This window comes from Chlamydotis macqueenii, chromosome 2 (assembly GCF_036417535.1).
Source record: "Chlamydotis macqueenii isolate bChlMac1 chromosome 2, bChlMac1.mat, whole genome shotgun sequence".
Taxonomy (NCBI): domain Eukaryota; kingdom Metazoa; phylum Chordata; class Aves; order Otidiformes; family Otididae; genus Chlamydotis; species Chlamydotis macqueenii.
This window is the reverse complement of record NC_141557.1, coordinates 37,230,494-37,252,661: the sequence shown is the minus strand read 5'-3', so window position 1 is coordinate 37,252,661 and position 22,168 is coordinate 37,230,494. Positions and strand designations below refer to the sequence as shown.

Here is a 22,168-nt window from a genome sequence, read left to right as displayed (position 1 = left end):
TGCAGGGGAATCTCTGCTCCAGCATCTGGAGCACCTTCTCCCCCTCCTTCTTCACCGACCTTGGTGTCTGCAGAGTTGTTCCTCTCACATATGCTCACTCTTCTCTCTGCTGCTGTTTCCGCAGCCGTTTTTTTTCCCCTGCTTCTTAAGATATGTTATCCCAGAGGCACTACCACCATCGCTCATGGGCCTGACCTTCCCCAGCAGCAGCTCTGTCTTGGAGCAGGGTGGCATTGGCTCTATTGGACATGGGGGAAGCTTCTAGCAGCTCCTCACAGAAGCCACCCCTGTAGTTCCCTCACTGCCAAAACCTTGCCATGCAAACGAACTAAATAAAGGATGGATGTATTTGAAAAACTGGGAAAAGTGAGTGTTTCTTGTTTGTTTGCTGTATGTTGTAGGGAGGACTATCCCATAAACACCCAAGGAGGAGGGCTCTCATTGACTGTTGGTAGGTAGCTGTAGGGCCTGGAAAGTCTCCTGCTGGTGTCAGGTCTGAGGACAAATGAACTGGAAGTTTTCTTTGCAGTGAGGCATTTCTGAGTCCTTGCTCAAGAGTATGCCCCAAAAGTTCAGATATGATGTGTGTCTAGAATATGAAGTTTGAGGGAACTTTTCTCAGGCCTGTGATATCAGCCTGTACATTTCTGTCTCCAGAACCAGTGGAATTCTGTTCTTTTCTCACTCTTTATTAGAAGTCCTACTTTATTATCATCCTTCCTGATCATCAGTTTAATTTCAGGTTTTATTTGCATGAAATACTTGTTATATACATATGTATATATGTAATTATGGTAACTTATAGATAATTTACATGGTGCTGACTTATTGTCTCAAAGGAGTGCAAATGTCTTGCTTTAGTTGCTGCTAGCTCTTCCTATAATGACAGTTATGTTCTAAGCTTATCTCCTATCCACTTAGCCTAAGGAATGGTGCAAATAAAATACTTTGATCTTAAGGTTACCAGCACTTTTGCAGAAGTTTTGATCCTCACTAGCAGGGGCTTTCTCTGGGGTTTCTTTTGTGATCAATGTAGGGACTTTTAGTTTTCTGTTGCACAACTTGGGTGGAGGGGTTTTTTGACTTTCACTTTCGTTCTTCAGAACAGATACGCTCTGTGGGATTTTTCTTGCCTAACAACTGGTCTCTGTATTAGCATAGATTGTGCTGTATGCTACTGTAAGTCAGATGTTCAGAATAGTGCAAGGGTCTCTTAAGAGAAGGACTTTGCATATTGCTGCTGGATGACCTTACTTTATGAAGCTGTTTAACTAAACACGCACAAGCAAAATGTTTTAGTTTGCTCCAGGAAGAGGTGCTAACATTAAACGCACAACCTGAAAACCACATCTTTTCCTGTCACCAAGATAATGCAGTCAGTGAGACAAATACCTGATTTACATCAGACATGTATAGGGCTGTCATTCCAGCACTGGCCTTTGCAATGAAAAAGGCAGAAACCCCAGCTTTCCTGAACAAAAGTGTCATTGGCCCGAACATAATGTGGTGGATTTAAACTGGGATGGAGATGTGCATACCTTACCTAGTGTGGTGTGATCTTTCACTGGAGCATAAACAGAGCCTTTATTGTACTGTTTTCTCTCTTGGCATATTTTCTTATTTGTGTCCTCAGATATTACAGCTAGATGACAGAGTAAGACGGAGCAGTCACTGTCCCTCGTTCAGCTTGCTCCACGATCGCAGGCTGGGTTATATAATGTGCTCCACATCACTGTACTCTCATTATGGAAAGTCCATTGTTTTCACATACTGCTTTATTTTTTTTTTCAGTTATTTATCATTTTTCTCATCAGCAACTGTATTCTGATTAAAAACTGGGAGTGTTTTCTGCCATACATACTAGGTAAATATTTACAAACAATATACTTGGCATTTGCGAAAGATAAAGCCAAGGGAAAGTATTTTTTAAGCAGATACTATTGTATCTGTCTTTTTAAATATAGCATCCTTTTGAATGCTATAGAGGTTTGTGGTTTGTGAGTGGATATTTTTAAATTTTAATCATAGCAGGGTTTGCTGTCTCTCCCCTCAGTGATCTAGTTTATTAACAGATAGACTTGACCCTTTTAAAAGTTGCTCTGTTTTAATTCCTGAGTAAAGGAAGGAAAATAGATCCAAAACATCTCAGCTGTACTATGAGATCAAGTTGCTCTTACCAAAGAGAATCGCTCTTCAGTTGTTCCATGTATTGGACTAGAGTTCAGTAGCTTTTGTTAGTGATAAATGAGACCAAATTCTTGGTGTTGAAACTTCCAGTGAAAGGAAGTAGCTCACAAAACCTGCTCAGTTATTTGAGTCTTTATCCGGTACCCAAATGGCTGCTTGAGTTCACTCACAAGGAATTCTAGCCTTTATAATTTGAGCAAAATAAGTTTAGACATTTTTATAGAATAGAGACCTAGGTTCAGCTTTTCTTGCAAGCTGTGCTTGTTCTGTATGTGAGTTTGAAAACCTGACCAGCGAGAATTATAACAATGGCAGCAACATTACAAAACCTGCATGGAACATAAAGGTCAAAGGGTATGAGAAGATGTATATTTCCAAAAAGCATCCTGACTTAGTACTTTCAAAAAAACAAAAATTGAAGAGAGGCGTTTTTGAGGTGAATTACTTAGAAGTGGAAAAATACACAGATGTTTAGTTGTTTCAAAATATGGCTCTTGAAATACTTCACTACAAGTCAAAAAGTCTTCTTGCTATGTGCCTCTTTAGTTGTGAGAAAGAAGGATGCAATGTCTACCAGAATACCTCAAGCCCTCTTGTTTTCATATATATTGTTATTGATAATTTTTGACCTTTAGGAGTAACATAACTTCTAATAAAATCAGGAAATCTAACTTCATTCTTTCTTGTCACTGGCAGACAAAAATAATGGTCTTCCAGAAACCAAATGAAAAAAAGAAACACTCTGTATTCTACAAAATTTTGTCAGTTTCCATAGTAAAACTGCCTGTTTTTTAAGATCTGGTTCTTCAAAAAGGCCGTCTTGAAAACAAATCATGCTCATGAACTGAATCTCTCTGTTTAAACATCTTAACCACATCAAAATAACTTGGGGTTTTTTGACTGTACTTCTTTAAAAGAAATTTTTACTCTTGTTCTTTGATCGAGAGTTTAGCTGGCTTTGGCGTCCAACAGTCATAATCATAGATGGAGTTGAAGCTCAAGAGCTGTTCCTTCTGCTAAATATGACTCACTTCTTTTTAACTTTGTGTGTCTTTCTTTTGGTGCCACTGTTTTAAGTGGACAGGGCTTCAAACAAGTAGATCTGAATGGTGTTTTGTGCCTAACGCTTATGACCTGAGACAGCTAGCATTTGAAGAGTTAATTTTCTGAAAATATATCAAGAATAGTATTATTAAACAATATGAGTTGTTCTGAACTTCAGTTTCCTTTTTTGCCAGTCTTTTTTTGTAGTGTAGTACCAACATGCATTAAAAATTACACTTCCCTAAGTTGCTGTGGAAGTTTGGGATTCAATAAAAGTTAAACCAGCAGATTTTCGCCCATCCCTTCCTGTCAAGTTGTTCTACTGAGTGCCAGTATTAAAGACCAGATCACCTTTTGGGCAAAAGCACTTTGGCATCTGATGTTTGCTTATGTAACTTGAACTCTTGATATTATTTGTGCAATTTTTATTAAAGGTATTTTCAAGTGTTACTTAAAACCAAAAATACTAGAAAGACACAGCTGAGCTATCTTTATTTGTTTTTTAAAGGAATTTTTAATAAAAGGTAGTATAAAAGTGTATTTTCATAGAATCATAGAATGGTTAGAGTTGGAAGGGACCTTCAGAGGTCATCTAGTCCAACCCCCCTGCAAGGAGCAGGAACATCCCTGACTAGATTAGGTTGCTCAGAGCCTCATCCAGCCTGGCCTTGAACGTTTCCAGGGATGGGGCATCCACCACCTCTCTGGGCAACCTGTTCCAGTGTTCTACAACTCACACTGCAGAAAATTTTTTCCTAATATCCAATCTAAATCTACCTCCTTCTGTTTTAAAACCATTAGCCCTCATCCTATCACAACAGGCCCAACTGAACAGCCTCTCCCCATCTTTCTTGTAGGCCCCCTTGAGGTACTGGAAGACCGCTATAAGGTCTCCCCGGAGCCTCCTCTTCTCCAGGTTGAACAGCCCCAACTCTCTCAGCCTGTCCTCATAGGAAAGGTGCTCCAGCCCTCTCATCATCTTCGTGGCCTTCCTCTGGACCTTCTCCAACTGGTCCATGTCCTTCTTATGTTGGGGGCTCCAGAGCTGGACACAATACTCCAGGTGGGGTCTCACCAGGGCAGAGTAGAGGGGGAGAATCACCTCCCTCGACCTGCTGGCCACGCTTCTCTTGATGCAGCCCAGGATGCGGTTGGCTTCTGGGCCACAAGAGCACATTGCCGGCTCATGTTGAGCTTCTCGTCCACCAGCACTCCCAAGTCCTTCTCCTCAGGGCTGGTCTCGATCCATTCCCCGCCCAGCCTGTATTTGTGCCTGGGATTGCCACGACCCATGTGCAGAACCTTGCACTTGGCCTGGTTGAACTTCCAGCGTGTTTTTTATCAGTTTCAGTTTTGTTATTTGAGTAGGATCAAATAATCATTAGCTGAATGGAAAGTAAATTATTTTCCATGGATTTTAGTGCTGTTCTGTGAACTTGAACTTCAAATTCAGTCATGGAAATTCCATTTTAAAAATGCCCGGAGGCATCAGGTTAAACAAGGATACTTTGGGGATTGCAAAGTATGTCCAGACAGCAAAGCCATGCAATGTCATTTCTTCCCTGCCCCCTCCTTGGTGGGGATTCCCGTTTATCTTTGTGTCCCCTGAATGGGTCTCCCTGTGATGGCTAGTGTCGTTCTGCTCTCCTCTAGGTAAAGGTGAAACTCAAATGTTTGATCTGCTTTTGTTCTGTAAGACTTCACATACAGATTTCGTGTTAGGGAAGAAACATGATTGCCTGGGATGTTCCAATAGCCAGAAAAGGAAGGGAGAACTGTTCTGTTGTGAAGGGCATTACAATTGGTCACCATTGTTATAGACTCTAAAACTGCAGTTTAGGATGTGTCTGTGACGCTTATTTTTTTTCCCTTAAGACTCTCACCATGGAAGAATCCTTGTTGTCCCAGGGAAGGAGGTTTCCTGATCAATGTTCTTTCTGTTGTTCTTGTTCATTCATTTCCCATGATGGAAATGTGGATATAGCTCACAAGTTTTTCTAGCCAAATTTCTTAGCCTTTTATCACTGCTGTTAGTGACTAACCAGATTGTCCATTTCTGTAGTTTTTAAGGCCACTTGGTTAGCATGAGTTCCTCCCTCTTTTGCCTATTCACCTAGATCCGAGTTAAACTTCTGTCCTCTTTCTGAAATATGCCCATATGCAAAACCTGAACAGCTCTGTGGGTTGTCCATTTGTAGTTGCTGAGCATTTGATTTTGATTTGGAAAATTGAATTTTGGAGAGGAGAGTTAATGTCTCCTTTGCAATTATGTAGCTAATAGTCTTTTCTTCTAACATCCTAAAAGTACTGTGCTTGCTGGTTGCTTTGTATGTCAATGTTGATCCACTAAACATTACCTTGTTACAGGATTTTTTTTTGTTGTTGTTGCAATTCAGAAAATTGTGAGCTTGTGCTCACATGCACGCTTAGAGTGACATTTATATGTTTGTATAACTCCTGATCTTTCCTAAAATGGTGCTCTTATGACTTTTTTCAGGTTGCTTTGGTAGTTCTCTTCTGACTTACCTTTTATTTTCTACTGTATACCTACCACTGCCATCTAATTTTTTTTAAGGTCTCTACAAGCTACAAGGGCATTCACAAGGAAGTGATTTTAGTGGTTTAATCCACGATGTGACAGTTTTTATTACTATTATCTAGAATAAACTCAAAGAACATGCAATATTAAATTGGTATAGAAGATCTTAACTAGAAACAACAATGGGGTTTGGCAGATAATGGCGGAAGTGACCCTTGTTGCTAAAGACACTTCTCTTCTCCTACAAGACAAGGTCTCCAGAATCACGGGTTACTGCTGTCGTAAAGAGCAAGAGGGCAAAGATTCCTCCTCAGTTTTTAATGATTGCTTGGAAGTCTAGATTTGCTCTGTCCTAGTGTCATGAAGAGGATTTGCCCTGAAATATAATGTGAAGTGATAAAGTCTTATTAGTGAAAGTTTAATTCTGGGCTTTCAAAAAAAGTTTCTTTCAAATACAGTAGAAGTGATCTTTTATTCATTTGTGCAAATGTTCTTATACATTATCTGTGAACCCAGGAGTTACGAATCGTGGTGGTTGAATAGTCCTGTTTCTCTAGCTTAACTGAAAAATACACTAAGTGTTATGTTTAAAAATAGTTTCACTTATAAGGAATGTTTATTAAAGCTATTACAGGGTATGTTGGAATTGAAGCTCTTTCAAGATTTATGGTAGTGTATTTAGGGTTGATTTCTGCCAGGAACAGATGGTACTGAAGCAGACAGCTGACAAGTGATACAGCATAAAACACCTATTATATGATATTTTGTAAGTGTGATCACGAAATAATAAGAGTATTTTAAAGTGTTATTGCAAAATTTGATTTTGAAGAGCAGATAGGATAAAGAGGGATTTTATGAAAGGAGAAGTTGCATTCATGCATTTCCAAAAGAATTTAATTTAAAAATTTCAGATCAGTAGATATTGAACTATTTGAAAGGCAAATTGAAGTTATATTCTAACTACGGGAAGCCATAGTCAGGTTATGGCAGTCTTACTGGATAAGTACAGGGTAAGAGATCTGTCTTTAAGGCATCTGGCTCCTTAAAACTCTCTGTAGTTGTATGTAGTTATTCTAAATCAATTGCTGAGACAGAACCCAAACCAGGAATAAATTGTTATCTCTCAAAGGATACTTGCTGCTTTAAAAAGAGCTAGGTTTGAACGATGCATGTTTAAGTTAGGTATAGATTTGTCTGTTGTAGAGGTTTTGATCCATGACATAACAAGCAAAACAATTAAAGCTTATGTTCTAGGTAAAATGACATAAAGGTGATAATATCCTTGTTCTAGGTTAAAGGAGTTATGAAGAAGCTTGTAGCCCCACTATCCCTGTCATTTTATTCCAAATCTGATTTTAATGGGGTCATAAGGCCTTCTCGTATGCATTTCTCATGTCATGACCCTTATAGAGACTCCTGTGTAGATGAAATGTCTGGGAAACTTGAGAAATGGAAATACTGCGAATGGAAGGATTATATGTTTTTCATATAATGCAATCCAAAGGCACGTGCAAATATGATCTTGGGGTTTTTGTGACACAGAACCTGTCCTTCTGAAAACTGATTCCTTAAGGACTGAGCCCTTTTATTGCTTTTTAGTTTGTTGACAGCGTTGACCAATATCTGGAATTAAACACTGGAGTTTCTTATTAGGAATATAAATTCCTGTGTGGTTTCTACTGGAATAACAACATTCTCTTTCAACTATGTAAAACCTGCCTAATGCAATCAATATAATGTGTGTCCTTACTAACATTATTGCTGATTTAGAATTGTAATAATCCCATTTGCCTTGCAGATTTTTGAATTGTGAAATGAAAATGGCACACTTGTTTTTGTGTGTTGTCAAATACAGCAGTAATACTGAGATATTTTGAATTAAATAGTACCAATAGTGTTAGATTTTACATTCTATGTAACAGTGACTCTTATATACAAACTTCTCTCCTGAAATGTTCCTTTTAGTCTCATTTAAGTTTATGAAATTAAAGGAACAACACTAGGGCCAGTACTTATATTAGTATGATGTGTCACGGTTGCAAGATGTCTGCTTTCAAAGTCGCTTGTTAGAACGGAAAGCTTGATTAGTGTTACTTGCTGTAATGCTTTATATGCAGTAGTTTCTATTTGCAGATGAAATTTGTTCATCCAATGATTACTGTTTTTTAATAAAAAGTGGTTGATCTGTATAGCAGTACTTCAGTAGCATTTAAAATACAGAACTCTCTTTAATTTTACTCAGATTTCATTTATTAAAATGCACCAATAAATGTAAGGCTTCAGATGGAGCAAAATTAGAATTTTCTTTTAGTGGAAGCAAAGACTTCTGCATACTGATGAGAGTTTCCTGAATGCAATATTTCTGCTTTTGTAAGAAGTTCATTAAAAAGCAGGTTTTAAAATATTAAACCAAAAACTTTCTCACAGAGAAGTTAAATTTAAAAAAAAAAAATGTTTGGAAGCATCAAAAAGTGCTAGCTGTGAAACTAGGGAAAAAAAAGTCAGAGCTTCTATAAAAGCACCCTCAGCATGCAGAATACTTTCCATAGAGACCCTGGGGCTTGGGATTGCTGAAATACCAAGCTCTGGAGCTCACCCAGATGACAAGCTGTGAGCATCCCAGCAGGGCTGCCCTGGTGCTGTAGAGCAGGGAAGTCTCCACCAGCCTCCTGCACACATAACCTCCCAGTCTGCACTCCCTGCTGCAGAACTGGGAGTTGGGCTTTGATTTTCAAGCTGTCAGCTTAAAAGCAGCAAAACTGAAATATTTGCGTGACAGGAAACACACAACTTGGAAACGTAGAAGTGCTGGAGTGAAAATGTTGCTTGTGTTAAAGCTGCTTTCATGTTTGTAGCTTGGTGGTTTCAGGTTGCTCAACAGTTTCCATTAGTAGAGGTTGGATTTTTGGCTAAGTGTGGCTTGAATTTGTGAGAAATTTGGACAATGGATGTTTCAGGGAAATATATTTCAGGTTTGGTGATTAGCATTTTTCTAGACAAACAGCTCCTTTCTCTCCACCATTTTATTGGAAGTTTTCTGATTGGTTATATCAGATTGGCTACTCGCATGACTTCTGTCACTGAGATGTAAAAAAAAAAAAAAAAAACCAAACAAAAAAACCCCCAAAACAAACCAAAACCAAACCAAACAAACCAACACCAGAGCAAATGTGATGAACATTTTTATAATAATGAGTTTTGCCTTTTAAGTGGGGAATGTGGTTTTTGCTTGTGTTCCTGAGTGAATACGGTCTCTACAGAAGGAGGTACTCATGGCCCATCTTATTTTCTCTAATTCTACAATGAAATTGCAGACAGTATACTATCATACTAATTTTCTGCGTTCCTTAATCTGTAGGTTATAGGCTCTTAAGCATTACCAAAAAGGCTTATATAGAGTTGCAAAATATTAGCTAGCTATAGTAGCTCCACTCCTCCAGACTGGAGGAATGAAGACTGATTTCCATTACTGGCTGGTCTTTACTGCCTTTGGGCTGGGGAAGCAAGTTTAATATGTATATCACTTTTTCCCTTGTGCTTCCTGTCTTTTTTTTTTTTTTTTCTTAGTTATTTTCCCCTAGATGGCAAGTCTTTGGTGCCAGGAGCTGTCTTTTTTTGTCATAAATGTGTAATCTGCAATTCAGCCATCCTGGCAAGTAATTGGTACTGTGAGGCATTACATGGTGTTAGTGATACGTAAGTAGTATTGAGTCCCTATTCAGGGTGCATCAGTGTCAGGTTTGCACTGCTCAATTTGGAATTACTTGTGTGTAATTCAAAAAAATTGTGTTAGGAAACATTGATATGATGATGACTGTGTAATTTTGATTTTTTTTCTGAGCAGGAACTAAACAGGGAGTAGGTTGTTTGGGGCAAGGGGTTGTGTCTGTGGTTGTGTTGTCTTGGGGGAGTTGAATGTTCTAAGTTTGAAATTGTCTTTTATGTTTTAGAAGTGATTTCTTGGGTCTTAGCTCTACTTCTGATATCAGGTCTCTCCTGCCATGAACTTTAGTTTTCTTCTTGTATGCTGCTAGCTCTGAAGTAGAGATTCAGTGAATAAGGTTATTTTGGCAGGGGAGAAGAATGCTTTTCACAATAAAATGTCAATTAAAATGTGTGTTAATTTTACCATAGTTGTGACACAACAGTTGAATTAATAGAAATGTCTTGTGACTTAAAATTTCTTGTTTCCTGTAATCTTGAATCCCTCACTCCCAGTGTATTTGAAACTCCACTAAAAAGACCTAGACATCTAAGCAGAGCTTAGGCCAGACCAGGGTGCCAACTGATGATCTGTCTCTTTTCTAATTTCTCCGCGGCCTTCCCTCAAAGAGCAAACTAGTTGGTTCTTGTTCATTTTTATCACTCACTGATGTGAAAGTGATCTTATTTTTCTGATTAAGCTAGAAACTGGTGCAGTGAAATTTGCACTGATCCTGAAAGAGCTGAGAAATACTTTGTGCCCGTCTTTCAAAAGTCAATTTTTATCGCTATGTAATGTGTATGGCTGAGTAAGTTCTCTTACTTGCACCTCCAAAAGGACCTTCGATCAGCCTCAATGAGTCAAAAGTGCTGGGTCTTGCTTGCACCCTCCAGAGTGTTTTCTGCAAAATAATTTGCATCTCTACCTTCTCATTGCTTATTTACAGTAAACAAAACAGTTGAAATTGGTTTTCAGTATTTTTGCCCCTACTCACTCCAGCTTCTTTTCTATTTTCTATTTAAAAAAATAACTGCTGAAACTGACTTTAAACTTCCCAGAGAAAATGTTTCTCACTAATCGTTGCATATGAAGGTGATGCACTGGTTTTAACTGTGTAGGACAGCCTCAAGTTCCTGTCTCTGGAGAGAAGTGAATGGTGATTTCTGACTGGTGGGTTAATCTAAAGATGTGATGAGCATCTGTCAATTTGTGTATATCAGGAAAACAGTAGTTGACTATGCAGGTATTGAGAGTTCCTTAGGGAGAAGCATGCTTGTCTTAATAAATGTGACTAACGTTTTAGAGTAATTATGTTTTCTAAAATAGAAAATGTACAATATTTAGAAGATGCACTTTTATACAGTGTTTTTTTCATAACTCATAGAGAATGCTAAAACATACTTTTTTATTTTAAATAAAAACTTTTTTCCCCCCTCTTACCACAGGATAATGAGAAAAGGACCCCTTTACATGCTGCTGCCTATCTGGGAGATGCAGAAATTATTGAACTACTTATTTTATCTGGTATGTTCTGTTCCTGTTAATGGAAAAAAAAATAACTCTATTACATCCAAAGAAATATTTATGTACATCTTAGTCTGTGTAGATTTTATTGAGATATTTAATGTACTAGAAATTAAAGATGTCTGTACTGAAATTTTGGCTTCCAGACTTATCAGTGTTGTAATACTGTGTAGTTCCGCTCTAAAATATTTCTTTGTAGAACGCTTTTTCAGTTACAGCTGTTTTTATGTGTAGCTTGATCAGCTTTAGGTACTTTAGATTAAAGAAGTAATAGTGTCTATGTCATAGGCAGATGTTAGCAGCATTGCTTTAGTTCTGAAATGGCCATCAGGAAAAACAATTAAAGTTGAATATAGAAGATGGCATCCAGAGTTGGTTATATTATTTTTAAGTATCCTTTGCTGTTGGCTTAAATGCACATAATATAACTATAATCAGCTGAAATTTTTTAAACCCCCTGTCTTTGTTTGTAGTTATTTGTACTAAGACAATTTTCTATTTATTTATACTAAGTGCAAGTTCTGTAAAACAGTATACTTCCATCTTCTTTTTTTTTTTAAAAAAAAAAAGGTAGAAAACCCAGAAACTAAACAAAAAACAGCCTCAAAACAGAACTTCATGACTGAGATACAGAATTGATTGTCTTGATCTTGGACAAATCTACCTGTCAGGTAGTTTGAGGCCGAATTCATTATATGGAGCTTTAAGGTTAAATGGAAAGATTAAAACTTTAACAGTCCCATAGAACTTATTTAATCTTCATTCTGTGTAATGGCACACCTTACCTGGGCAAAGCTGGCTATTTCCATGCCTCCACATACCCTCCCCATCAACCTTTAATAACGAATTTTGCTTTAAGGAGATAGCACTTTAAGATTGTAGGAGTCCCTTCCAGATTTTCAATTGAAATTGCCAGGAACGATTTAATTTGTTAAAATTTATCAAGATGGAATATTCTCATTATTATATATACTCTATATATAATTATATGTAGTTATAATTAATTAATATCACATTATGTATACTTTACATATATTTCTCATTGAAATATTCCGTAGGGATAATACATCCAGGAAAGGTCACCTGTGTTGCTGAGAAGGTGCTGGTTTTCCCTATCAAGAAAAAAAAACAAGTTCTGATGACTCTTGGATATGTATAATGACCTCTTTCTTCTGAAAAGGGATCTTGGATTTGGCAAGGATATGTCTTTTAGCTTGGGTTTTAGCAGTGATTAGAACAAAAACAATCAAAACCCCAAACCAACTAACCATGTTAGAAACTTTGCATAGTTGCAGGCCTCTAACTGTTTTGGGTGAACAGAGTTCCATTACCAGAACTGTGACTGAAGAAAATCTCTCTCTCTCTCTGTCAAAGGGCTTATGGAAGATACGACATTCTAGTTCAGATACTAATGAATCAAGATCCTGATTGCGGGATGGCAGTAGGGGAAGAAAAGTCAGTCATGCTATTTGGGCACATAGCCTAGGGATAAGTGTAAGAGAAACTGCAGAACAAAGGAGGGAAGTGAAGAACTAAGAGTTAGGGCTGTATGAATAGTCCAAAGTTGAGCTGTTGTGTGGAGGAGAGGTGGTGGGGTGCTGCTGTGTCTGCAGGTTGTTCGGGAAGACTGGGAGGCACTGATATGTCTCAGATAGCATTTATTTAATGAAAATCAAGATTTACTTACACAGTGCATTAAAATCGAAAGCTTTTAAAGCGGTGGAATATGTAGGCAGTTATCAATTTACCCTTGCTGTGCTCACGTGCTGTGCTGTGGACTTCAGTGACATGTTTGTGCCTTGCTGTAGAAGCACAGCCTCATGAATTTCACAGGGAAGGACTGTGCTAGGAATGAATCAGGGTGGTACAGTGAAGGAGGCACAGATGGCAGTTGTTGATGCATTTGTAAGTGAATGAAGAGGGGCATTAATTGCATGATGAGAAAGTGACATGTTCATATTAAGGCTCTTCAGTTTGCAAGATTGTGCTGTACTTGAGCCCTAATCTGAATGTTACCTGCTTGCAAGCTGTAGTTTTAGACAAGCAGCTTGAACCAGACTCTTTTAAAATTAGTTATCAATTTAGTCTTCCTCATTCCCGAATGTTGGATTTGAAATCTTTGTCGTTTGTGAAGTGTGAGCACTCACAGCTGTGTGTGAAGCCACACCAGCTACTTCTCTGAGAAATCAGGGCAGGGTGTTGCAAAATGCACAAGCCAAGATTTTTCTTTTAACTCCCTTAATTGGAAGATGGGGAACAGAGGTTAAGTGTATTTATCCTCTCTATTTCATAAAGATACAGAAAATTCATCTATTGTGTTTCAGCTGGAAATCAAATCTCTCCTTTGAGACAGATATATAGTGTTACATTTTGTCATAAATGATGAGCATTAGGGAGCACGTAAAGAACATCTGTTACCACAGCAAGGTTTGAAGAACGCTTGCCATGTTGCAAGACCTCTGTTTGAACAATGAGAAAGTAGTTTATTGAATAAATAGCATTTCTGAACAGCAATCTCCTCTGTGCAGTAAATTTGCATGTAAAAAAAAAATGTATGTGGCTTTAATTGGCATATTGTGGTGTATTTGCACAAGGGATTGAATTCAGTAGTGTAGTTTTGTCCTAGCATTTCTCACCTTGTGAGAGCTTGGCTTTGCAACTTGCAATGTCCTCTAATGTAGTTTTGTTGGAATGTTATTAGGAACCACTTTACAGTTTTTCTGCTGTGCAAGCTATCCTATGAAGACTGTTTGCTTTGACTTTTTTATTCTTTCTTCAAACTGGACCTCAAAACTACTGAAGTTAGTCCTAATCTTTCCACTACTCAGTGGCTCTTACGTGATTCTTTCTCTTTATTCTCTATTCTTATTTAAAGTGTGTGTCATATGTTACCTAGACATAGGTGGGGTTTTTTGTTATTATTATTTGATTGGAATGTCTTTTGCATGCCCCTCCAGGGGCATGTTCCTTCCATGTTGCTTTCAGATATGTGTTTTGGATCATATGTTGCTGTTACAATATCTTTATATTACTTTATGATAGACCTAAGCAACCCATATTGCACATTCTGAAGACAGAACCGATTCAACCTATTTGCAGACTGTTGTGGAATAAGTTTTCAGTCTTACAAGGATACTTACTTGACTTGAATTCTTGAGGTAGTTTCCCACCAAACCTCCAGGTTTCTCTGTGACCTCTCCTATTGTAGTCTTTCACCTCAGCAAGGGACCTGAAGGTGATGGTTTGGATGCAGGCTCTGAACAGCAAAAAAAATGGCTTCATTGACTCCAGTTTGGGGCTGGACATTTAGATTGCCTTTTGTTTTTGGGGTTTTTTTTTATCTGTAGACAGGGCTTCACTGGATGCTAATAAACTTGTCCCCTGAGGATGTGAACATCTTGCCAGCAAATACCACTATGGTCTGTGGAAGTCTAAATATTCACGTAATCTCTCCCTGTTAGATTGTAGCTAGATAAACAATTAGCATTCCTAAATTTGTTAGGTAAGGAGGTGAAAAGTAAATAAAAAAGAGGCATAAATATGGTTGTTTATAGTATACAGAAGGATGGAACAAAAGCTTATATTTTAGTCACCTGAGAATCATAATTTTAGAAGCATTTTCTTCTTTTTATTACTCTGTGAAGAGTTGTAACACCCATTACAGTTGTGTTTTTTATGATGTGTGTACAATTCTTGCAGCCTGGTGCACAAATACATCTGTCTACTTTGCATAATCGCACTGACTTTAATTGTGTAAATACTTGATGGCAAACTACTGAGAAATAGAAGAGTAAAATAATTACATCTTAATTAACTGAATGTGTCCAACTTCTTGTTCTTTCCAAGAAGTCCTGATTAAAAAAAAATCAAACCCTTCTTTCAGTTAAGTCCTGCGTGTGAACTGTTCTGGGGAGACTTCTTGCTTTATTAAAAAAAATCGTTCTTTCTGTTTGTCCTACACTTTTTTTAATGCCATCAGAGTCTATTCTGCAGGCAAGTGACATGTGAGGAGTGATTCCTGAATGTGTTCTTTTGATTAGTTACTTTTTAATTGTGTTTTCTTCAAAATTCCATGCAGACTATTAGTGCTTTCACTGAAATCAATGTAGTTCATGAAAATAAATATCTGAATTATCTGTTGTTTTCTTTTTAATAGATTGAGTTACTATATTGCATTGATATTTAAATACTAACACAACATATTTCTGTTTGTTTAACCCGAAATTTTCACTGCATGGAGCTCCAAACTCAATCTCATTAAGGTTTGGCAGCCCATGAGTTTTTGTTGTGCTTTCCTCTGGGTCAGCTGGAAAATGTAAGAATCATGCTGACACTGGAAAACTGTCTTTACAGGAATAACAGATTTTGCAGAGTAGTAAAGGTCCTCCAATGTTACTCCACTCTACCTGCATTCCTTTCATCCAGTTCTGAAGCTATGCAAGTATTAAAAGTCCATGCAATGACAGTCACACAGCTCAGCTGTTGAAAGTCTTGCTGCAGAAATACCAGCCACATGCAGCTCCCTTTGTTTGGATTGCAGATGTACGCGAGTGCCAAAGGCATTTCACAGGGGCTCCTTTTACACTGGGTGTATCGTTCAGCCGCTTTCCCTTCTTTTCACAATGATGTTAGCTGCTGTTTTCTTTTTCAAGCTGTCTTAACTTCCCTCTGGCAGCAGTAACAGTCAGTTGCTGTGAAGAAAGTAGCTCTGATGTTCTTTGGGAGTGAAAATGAAGCTGACTTATGAAAAGGTAGAAGCATTCAGTAGCTGCAGGAGTAAGAGAACCTCGTGTTGCTCTCTGAAGCTCAAGGAGGTGGTGGCTGAGATGCAGCAGAAACTGTAAAGTTCTCAAAGGAAATGGACTTCTTATATTGACAAGGCAGTGAAGTTCTGGAGTATTACTTTGACATGACTGTGATTTTCCTCCCTTTTGTGACCAGTGTATCTCCATTTGTGTTTTGGTTCTGAGTTGTTTGTTTGTTTGTTTAAATGATGAAAACTGTTGTTGAAGCATCATTGTGGCTGGTCAAAAGATATTCCAGTCCTGTTTCTCTCAGATATTTTTCACTGTTCTAGAGATCCTCTACTATGCATTTAGCTTATAAATAGGAAGAAGCTTTCTCTCAATAAGGTCTGTATTTTTGCAACAATAATCTTCCAAATATCCAAGTTTTCAATGGGATATTACCCTAGATTTCTGTTACTGATTGTTCCAATTCATATCTTAAATCTTCTTTTACTTTACAGACTTTTTCTGTGCCTTCTCCTGAATGTTCACATATTTTTCTACCTAAGGAAAAGTTTTCTTCTCCATCTGTTCATTCCCCAGTGTAGTCTGAGAATTTCTGCTTGCCACTTTAAGTACTTCGTGATCATCTTCTCTAGATAAAAAGTAGATCATTTCGAAAGGAAAAACTTCTGAAGCTAGTACTAGTCCTCGGGAAACTAATTAAATAAATACAGTAGAACTGCTGGTTATTCTCAGTGATTTATCCTCGGATCTTCCTAATTTCTGCAAAGATCATTCCTAAAATTATTTCAGTATACTAGTTGCTAAGACAAAGTTTGTTAGCTTTTTAAAATGCAATCTAAAGATCTTATTTACATCTTTTACTCCTAAATAAGCATTTCAGAGCTTCAAATACTGAACATCAGGTGTCTGTATTGCATATATGAATTAAAACACTTCTGCTTTATCTGCTTATATTATGATGTTGTTCAATCCCTAGTACATCTTGTACAATAACAAAGGAAAATACCATCCTTGACAATCTAAACATACAGACTGCAAACAGAACAGTGGAAGGCAATTCAGTACTTAAGTCAGTACTGTGAGCGAAGGTGAAAATATCTTGTCAGTTCTGTTGTATTTCTTTTCTGAATCTATTTCCAACTAGTGACGCATAAGTAATATAGCTGCTGCATTCATTAATCTTTCAAGGACATTTACAAATAGGAAGAATTCTGGTTCAGAGTACCTCTAGAAGAGAGTCGCAGCAAAAGTTCTTAGGAGAGGAGCACAGGTAGTGTGTGCTGAGACATGGCTATATACAGTCGTATGGCACTTCAGGGAATAAGGAAGGCGTGTGTGGCTGTTCCTTGCAGCATTTCCTGCCCGGTCAGTCGTTGCCTATCCCTTCCAGAGATGGTTGAGACACTAGCTCTTATTCAAATGTAAGCATGCCGACACCAATGAAGTAGCAGCTGGATTGCAGAAACAGAAGTCCAGGTATTGGTGGCTAACAGCACGTTTAAATATGCAATTGCCAGATATGGGCTGATATAATTGAGGCTTCCAGGATCATTCTATAAATCCATGCATGTATCGAATTGGAAAATGTGTCTCTTGGAACACAGATTTGCTAAAAGTAAGCATCATGGAGTTTTTCAGTAGCTTCTGTACTAGATTTATTAAATAAAACATGTCTTTCTAATTATCAGTCTTATTAATGCTGCTTTGCAAAACAAAATGTAAGATTCAAGGAGAGAAGGAAAATACGTAATACTTCTTTCTGTCTCTATCTCCCCGCCCTTCCCCTGCCTTTTTACAGAGCAAAAATCCTGCTTTGATATTTGCCTAGATGTGTAAACTTACTAGGCTGTACTAGCAAAGCTGGTGATGAAAGGGGAGTTCTTGTTCAGTATTTCTGTTTAGTGCACCAATCTGGAAGAATAAGTTGGTTTGTTTGGAAGGTGCAGTTTTAGGGGAGTGTCATTTACATAATCAGTTTTTAAGTTCAAGCAAAGACGATGGATATTCATGTTGTAGTGTTGTATTTGATGTCTCTGGCAAGCCCCCAAATCCTCTTCCTGCAAGCTCTATGGCATTAAAAGAAATATAAGAAACTTTACATGAAACAAAGATTTGAGCATTTTAATAAATATGTTAAGACTAGGCCCTTGAAGTCTGGAAGATCCAGTGTGGTGGGGTTTTTTTTATTTGCTTTCTTTTTTGTTTTTACAAATTGGGGATTGAGGTACAGTGTGTGGTGTTTTGAAAGAGCAGCTGCTGCATAACTGGCATTTGAAGGCATTTGAAATGTGAGAAATGCCCTGGTTAACACGTCAGCAGGTTGAACTTCACAGAGATAAAGTTGCACCGGCAGTGTTGTACAGTGAATTATATACATACAAGTGTTCAGACTGTCTTTAAGCAAACTGAAGCAAATAATCTTTAAGCAAAAGATATGCAGTAAAGGTGTAATGTCTTTTTCTAACATTTATTTGCAATGATCTGGAGTAGAGCTTTACCCAAGAAAGTGAAGGCTGTAAACTTCCTCACTGTTGCATGGTAGGAGTATGATAGGTTTGAGAGAGGTTTATGTCTCATGGAGAGAAGGGGGAGGGAGGAATGGCAACATTTTCCCCAAATCATGTGCTAGGGAGTAAGATCAGCCTAGAGGGAGATTATGTCCTCAGGTACAAGGCTGTTTGGAGAAGCTGTTCTGTGAAATTTAAGTCATTCTTGGTAGCATGTCATCTTGGAGAAATTTAAGGGGGAAGTATCTCTTACTTTAAAATATTTTTTTTTGTTTAATGAATCTAGAGCTGTAGACATCCCGATTCCCACATTAATAGTTCATATACATCTTTCAGTAGTATGCTTATTCAGATTATTTCTTAAAGACTTTCTTTTTCAATCTAACAATTTTGGAACTCTTTTAAGGGTTGTTTTGGGGTTAAAAAACAAGCTTGGTAGTTCTTTCTTAAATAAATCCATCAGAGATTTAGATCTTTTGTTAAAAGTCAACTTTGTTTTTTTCCTTTGTCAGAGAATCTGCAATTTTTTTTTGTGCATTTGAAAAGTTAACTTTAGGGTCTACATATTACATTTTTAGATATTGCTTCAAATTTCCTTAGGCATTTCTTCGGCTAATGCTGATTTTCTTTCTTAACAGAAAGAGCAAACACTTTCAGATATTCTTTTCCTTTAGTCTTAGCAAGTTTGATTAACTTACTACTGGGAAAACCTTTTGTACAGTATCTCTTTGTACTTGTTCCTGCTCACTTCTGATGCGATTTTTAGGTTGTGTGTTAGAGTACCAGAAATGTCAGTGAACAATTTAGCCAAGTCATAAACACGACTTGGACTTTAAGCACGTTTTTACTGGAGCTTAGGTAACTGCTGCTTCCTTGGAGTGGAAACGTGCATTCCTCCCCATGGTGCTTCTCTCCTCTTAGGCTTCACCACTTGGGTGGATCTGATCTGAACTCAAATCCTGCAAATGCATTTTTCTGAGTAAAATCAGGATGGTGATTAGTGACCTAGTAACTCCCTTAATTCATTGAAACACTTTGAAGACATTTGTATCCTAAAATTAGAAACAGAAATGAGTTGGGCTTTGAGAGTCTTCATTCCTTGGTTGTTGGTTGTAGATGTGAAGTCAGGTGGAGCCTGGAGTACCATTTTGGCTCTTGTCTTGTCTGCTAAAAATAAGGTGTGGCTAACGATAACCTGGAAGACAATCAAGAATTACAGATATATTTGAAATATACTGATTATGTCTCACTGATCATTCAGGTTATTGTCTTTTGGGAAGGATTACCAAAAATCCTGAGACATTTCTGATGGCTTTTAGAATCCTCAAATTCTTTTTTTTTTTTTGTTCAAGTTCTGTGCAGAATTTAATACAGTATATTATGTTATGATACATGATATGGTGCAGTACACTAGGTCCTTAAGATGGTTGACAAAACCAGATATTTATAGTAAGATTAAGTCTCTTAAACTTTTGTTAAATTGTAGGAATTTTCTTCAAATGGGCTTGGTCTTTCTTCCCATTCCTTCAGACTTACTTTTCAAAAACTTTCAAACTTGGAAAATAGGATGACTCTCAAAGCTTCTGAAATTTGGGTAAGGAAAGAGGGAAATCCCTGAAATTGTGGCCAGCAATCAGACCTCAGACTCTGATGCTTGTAAGAGCTAGGGTCAAAGTGGGAGTTTGAATCCAGCATCAGCTTCCATGTTGTGTTCTTAAGCTTGAAATGAATGGATTGACTGGAAACTGATTAACTCAGAGAATTTACTTCAAAACTTTAGTTTGCTTAGTATATACAACCATGACTTTGTACAGACTAAGTTTCTTGGTTAGGTTGTTGAGCTGGACTGGGAGAGGCTTCATTGCTGGTGCAGGTCTGCAAGACTTGGATCAAAATACTGTGTCTGTCAGCTGAGTATCCTGACCAGCAGCCTGTTGGACATTTTGTGTGTTACTGGCCTTCCGTCGTTTTCTGTTCTTTGCCTAGGAAAATATAAAGTTGGTTCTGACATAACAATATTATATTTAATCTGAGAAGTTAATAAGCTCTGACCTTGTAGCATCAATGTTACCACATGGTATCATATGTTGCTCTGTGAACTCTTTCCAAGAGTATTTCCAAACTATTTTTTCAAAAACTTAACACTTTGTCTAAACTATCATATCCCTGTAAAATCTCAGCAATTTTCAAATAAAGATGACTAAATTTCCACTCCGGCTATAAAAAACCTGTAAGGTTATGCATGTGTGTGTATTTATATCTATATGGTGATATTTGTGTGTATCTGTAGCAGTAAGAAATCAGATCATTAAGTCTTCTTGTTTGTTGAAGTTCACTGGAAGTTAGAATGTAGTTCAGTTTCTTCCTTTAGGAAAAAAAAAATCCCCAAATCCTTCTTTCCTTTTATTATTAAGAAAAAAATTTAAATCCAAACACAGGCTTGTGTCCCTTACAGATGTTTGTGCAACCTTTCTTCCTGGGAATGGGGACTGCTGTTTCTCAGGCAGGCTTTTAGAAGCAGAGAGGTATGGTTGTTACAGTCTAGCTCATGAAGGAAGGTTCTGAGGTGGACTAGGTGACCTGGTGGAGTAGAGAAAATTCATTCTCAAATTCCCAATACAAGAGGCAGCATCATTCTATATATCTATGCTTCAGACTCACCAACCACAAGGAAACTGGAGGCGTAGGCAACAAGTGTAGCCTCTTTCTCTATTTTAATGGAGAATTTCAGCTGTAGTGGGAAACTACGAGATTTTTGTTGCTGAATGAAGGCAAGGTGTCCATCTTTCTTACCCCACAGTCTTTTATGTGCCTTTGGAAGTGCAAAAGATTATAGAGGATTACCTAGTGTAAAAAGATGAGTGCACTTTGATGCAAGAGTATTACGGGTGTAGTGTTAAAAGAATTTCCTCAAAGGGTGGACTTCAGATGGAGAAAAGACTCCTTCCCATTTTTGGCATCGTGCTGTATTAATGAGCCTAGAATAAGTATCTTCCAATAATTCTATCTCAGTACTTGCAAATATTTAAGTCTTTCTGTAAATATATTATAAATTTCTGTTATTCTTATTTTTTTGTTACAGGAGCTAGAGTTAATGCCAAAGACAGCAAATGGTTGACTCCTTTACACAGAGCTGTGGCATCTTGTAGTGAGGTATACGTTGGTTTTTTTTTTCACTACTTTGTGTTAAAGTAAGATACCTCAAATTACCTTCTATTCTTTGTTTGATTTTTACAAAGTTAAACTACTCCCAATGTTTGGAATTGCAGAACACTTTTGCAACAGTTTGTTTAACCTGTTGAGAGTATGAGTATATATGTGTGTGTGTGTGTGTGTAATGTGTGTCTGTGTGTGTATATATATATATATATATATATATATAAAATGTGCCTGAATAGGAAGAGAGGAGGAAAAATATAAACTTCCAGTTCTCAGCTTTGCTCTCCACTGTGTCCCTAGCAGAGGATCCTGCATGCAGTGTTCTCAAGTCCAGTTTACTTCTCTTACGGTAACCAGAACAGTTCAGCATGAGAGAAGTAGAGATGAACTAAGATTTAGTACAGCTTTTACAGCATAATCGTTGCATTTCTTCATTTTTTTTTACATGCTTGTCTGTTCAGGCACTGAAGAAATAAGTGATTCTCTAAGGCCTGCAAACATCTTTTTTTTTTTAAAAAAAAAAAAAGCTATTAATGAGTAATGATGGTATTGAAAATCACTTTAAAAGTTATAAATGAAACATGTAGAAAGTTTTTTGAAGTCTACCAGTTACACAGCTGTGAGAATATACTAACGTAAGAAATGAATTTGTTATTGTTCCTCTGTTGTTGATGTCCTAATAAAAATTTTAAATGCCTGTAGAAGATCAAAACAAAGAGAGAAATGCTGAGCTTGTTATGTGGAAGAGTAT

General features: G+C 37.4%; 1 protein-coding gene across 4 annotated transcripts in view; it reads left to right on the top strand.

The window, feature by feature from the left end:
• The window catches only part of ANKRD28 (ankyrin repeat domain 28), a 126,909-nt gene that overhangs the window by 58,339 nt on the left and 46,402 nt on the right, over positions 1–22,168 (top strand). For all 4 annotated transcript variants that reach the window (XM_086742616.1, XM_086742615.1, XM_086742614.1 and 1 more), the window contains exons 3-4: positions 10,919–10,997; positions 21,341–21,411. In XM_086742616.1, the coding sequence (XP_086598742.1) occupies positions 10,919–10,997; positions 21,341–21,411 (150 nt within the window). The remainder of the gene's footprint in view (positions 1–10,918; positions 10,998–21,340; positions 21,412–22,168) is intronic.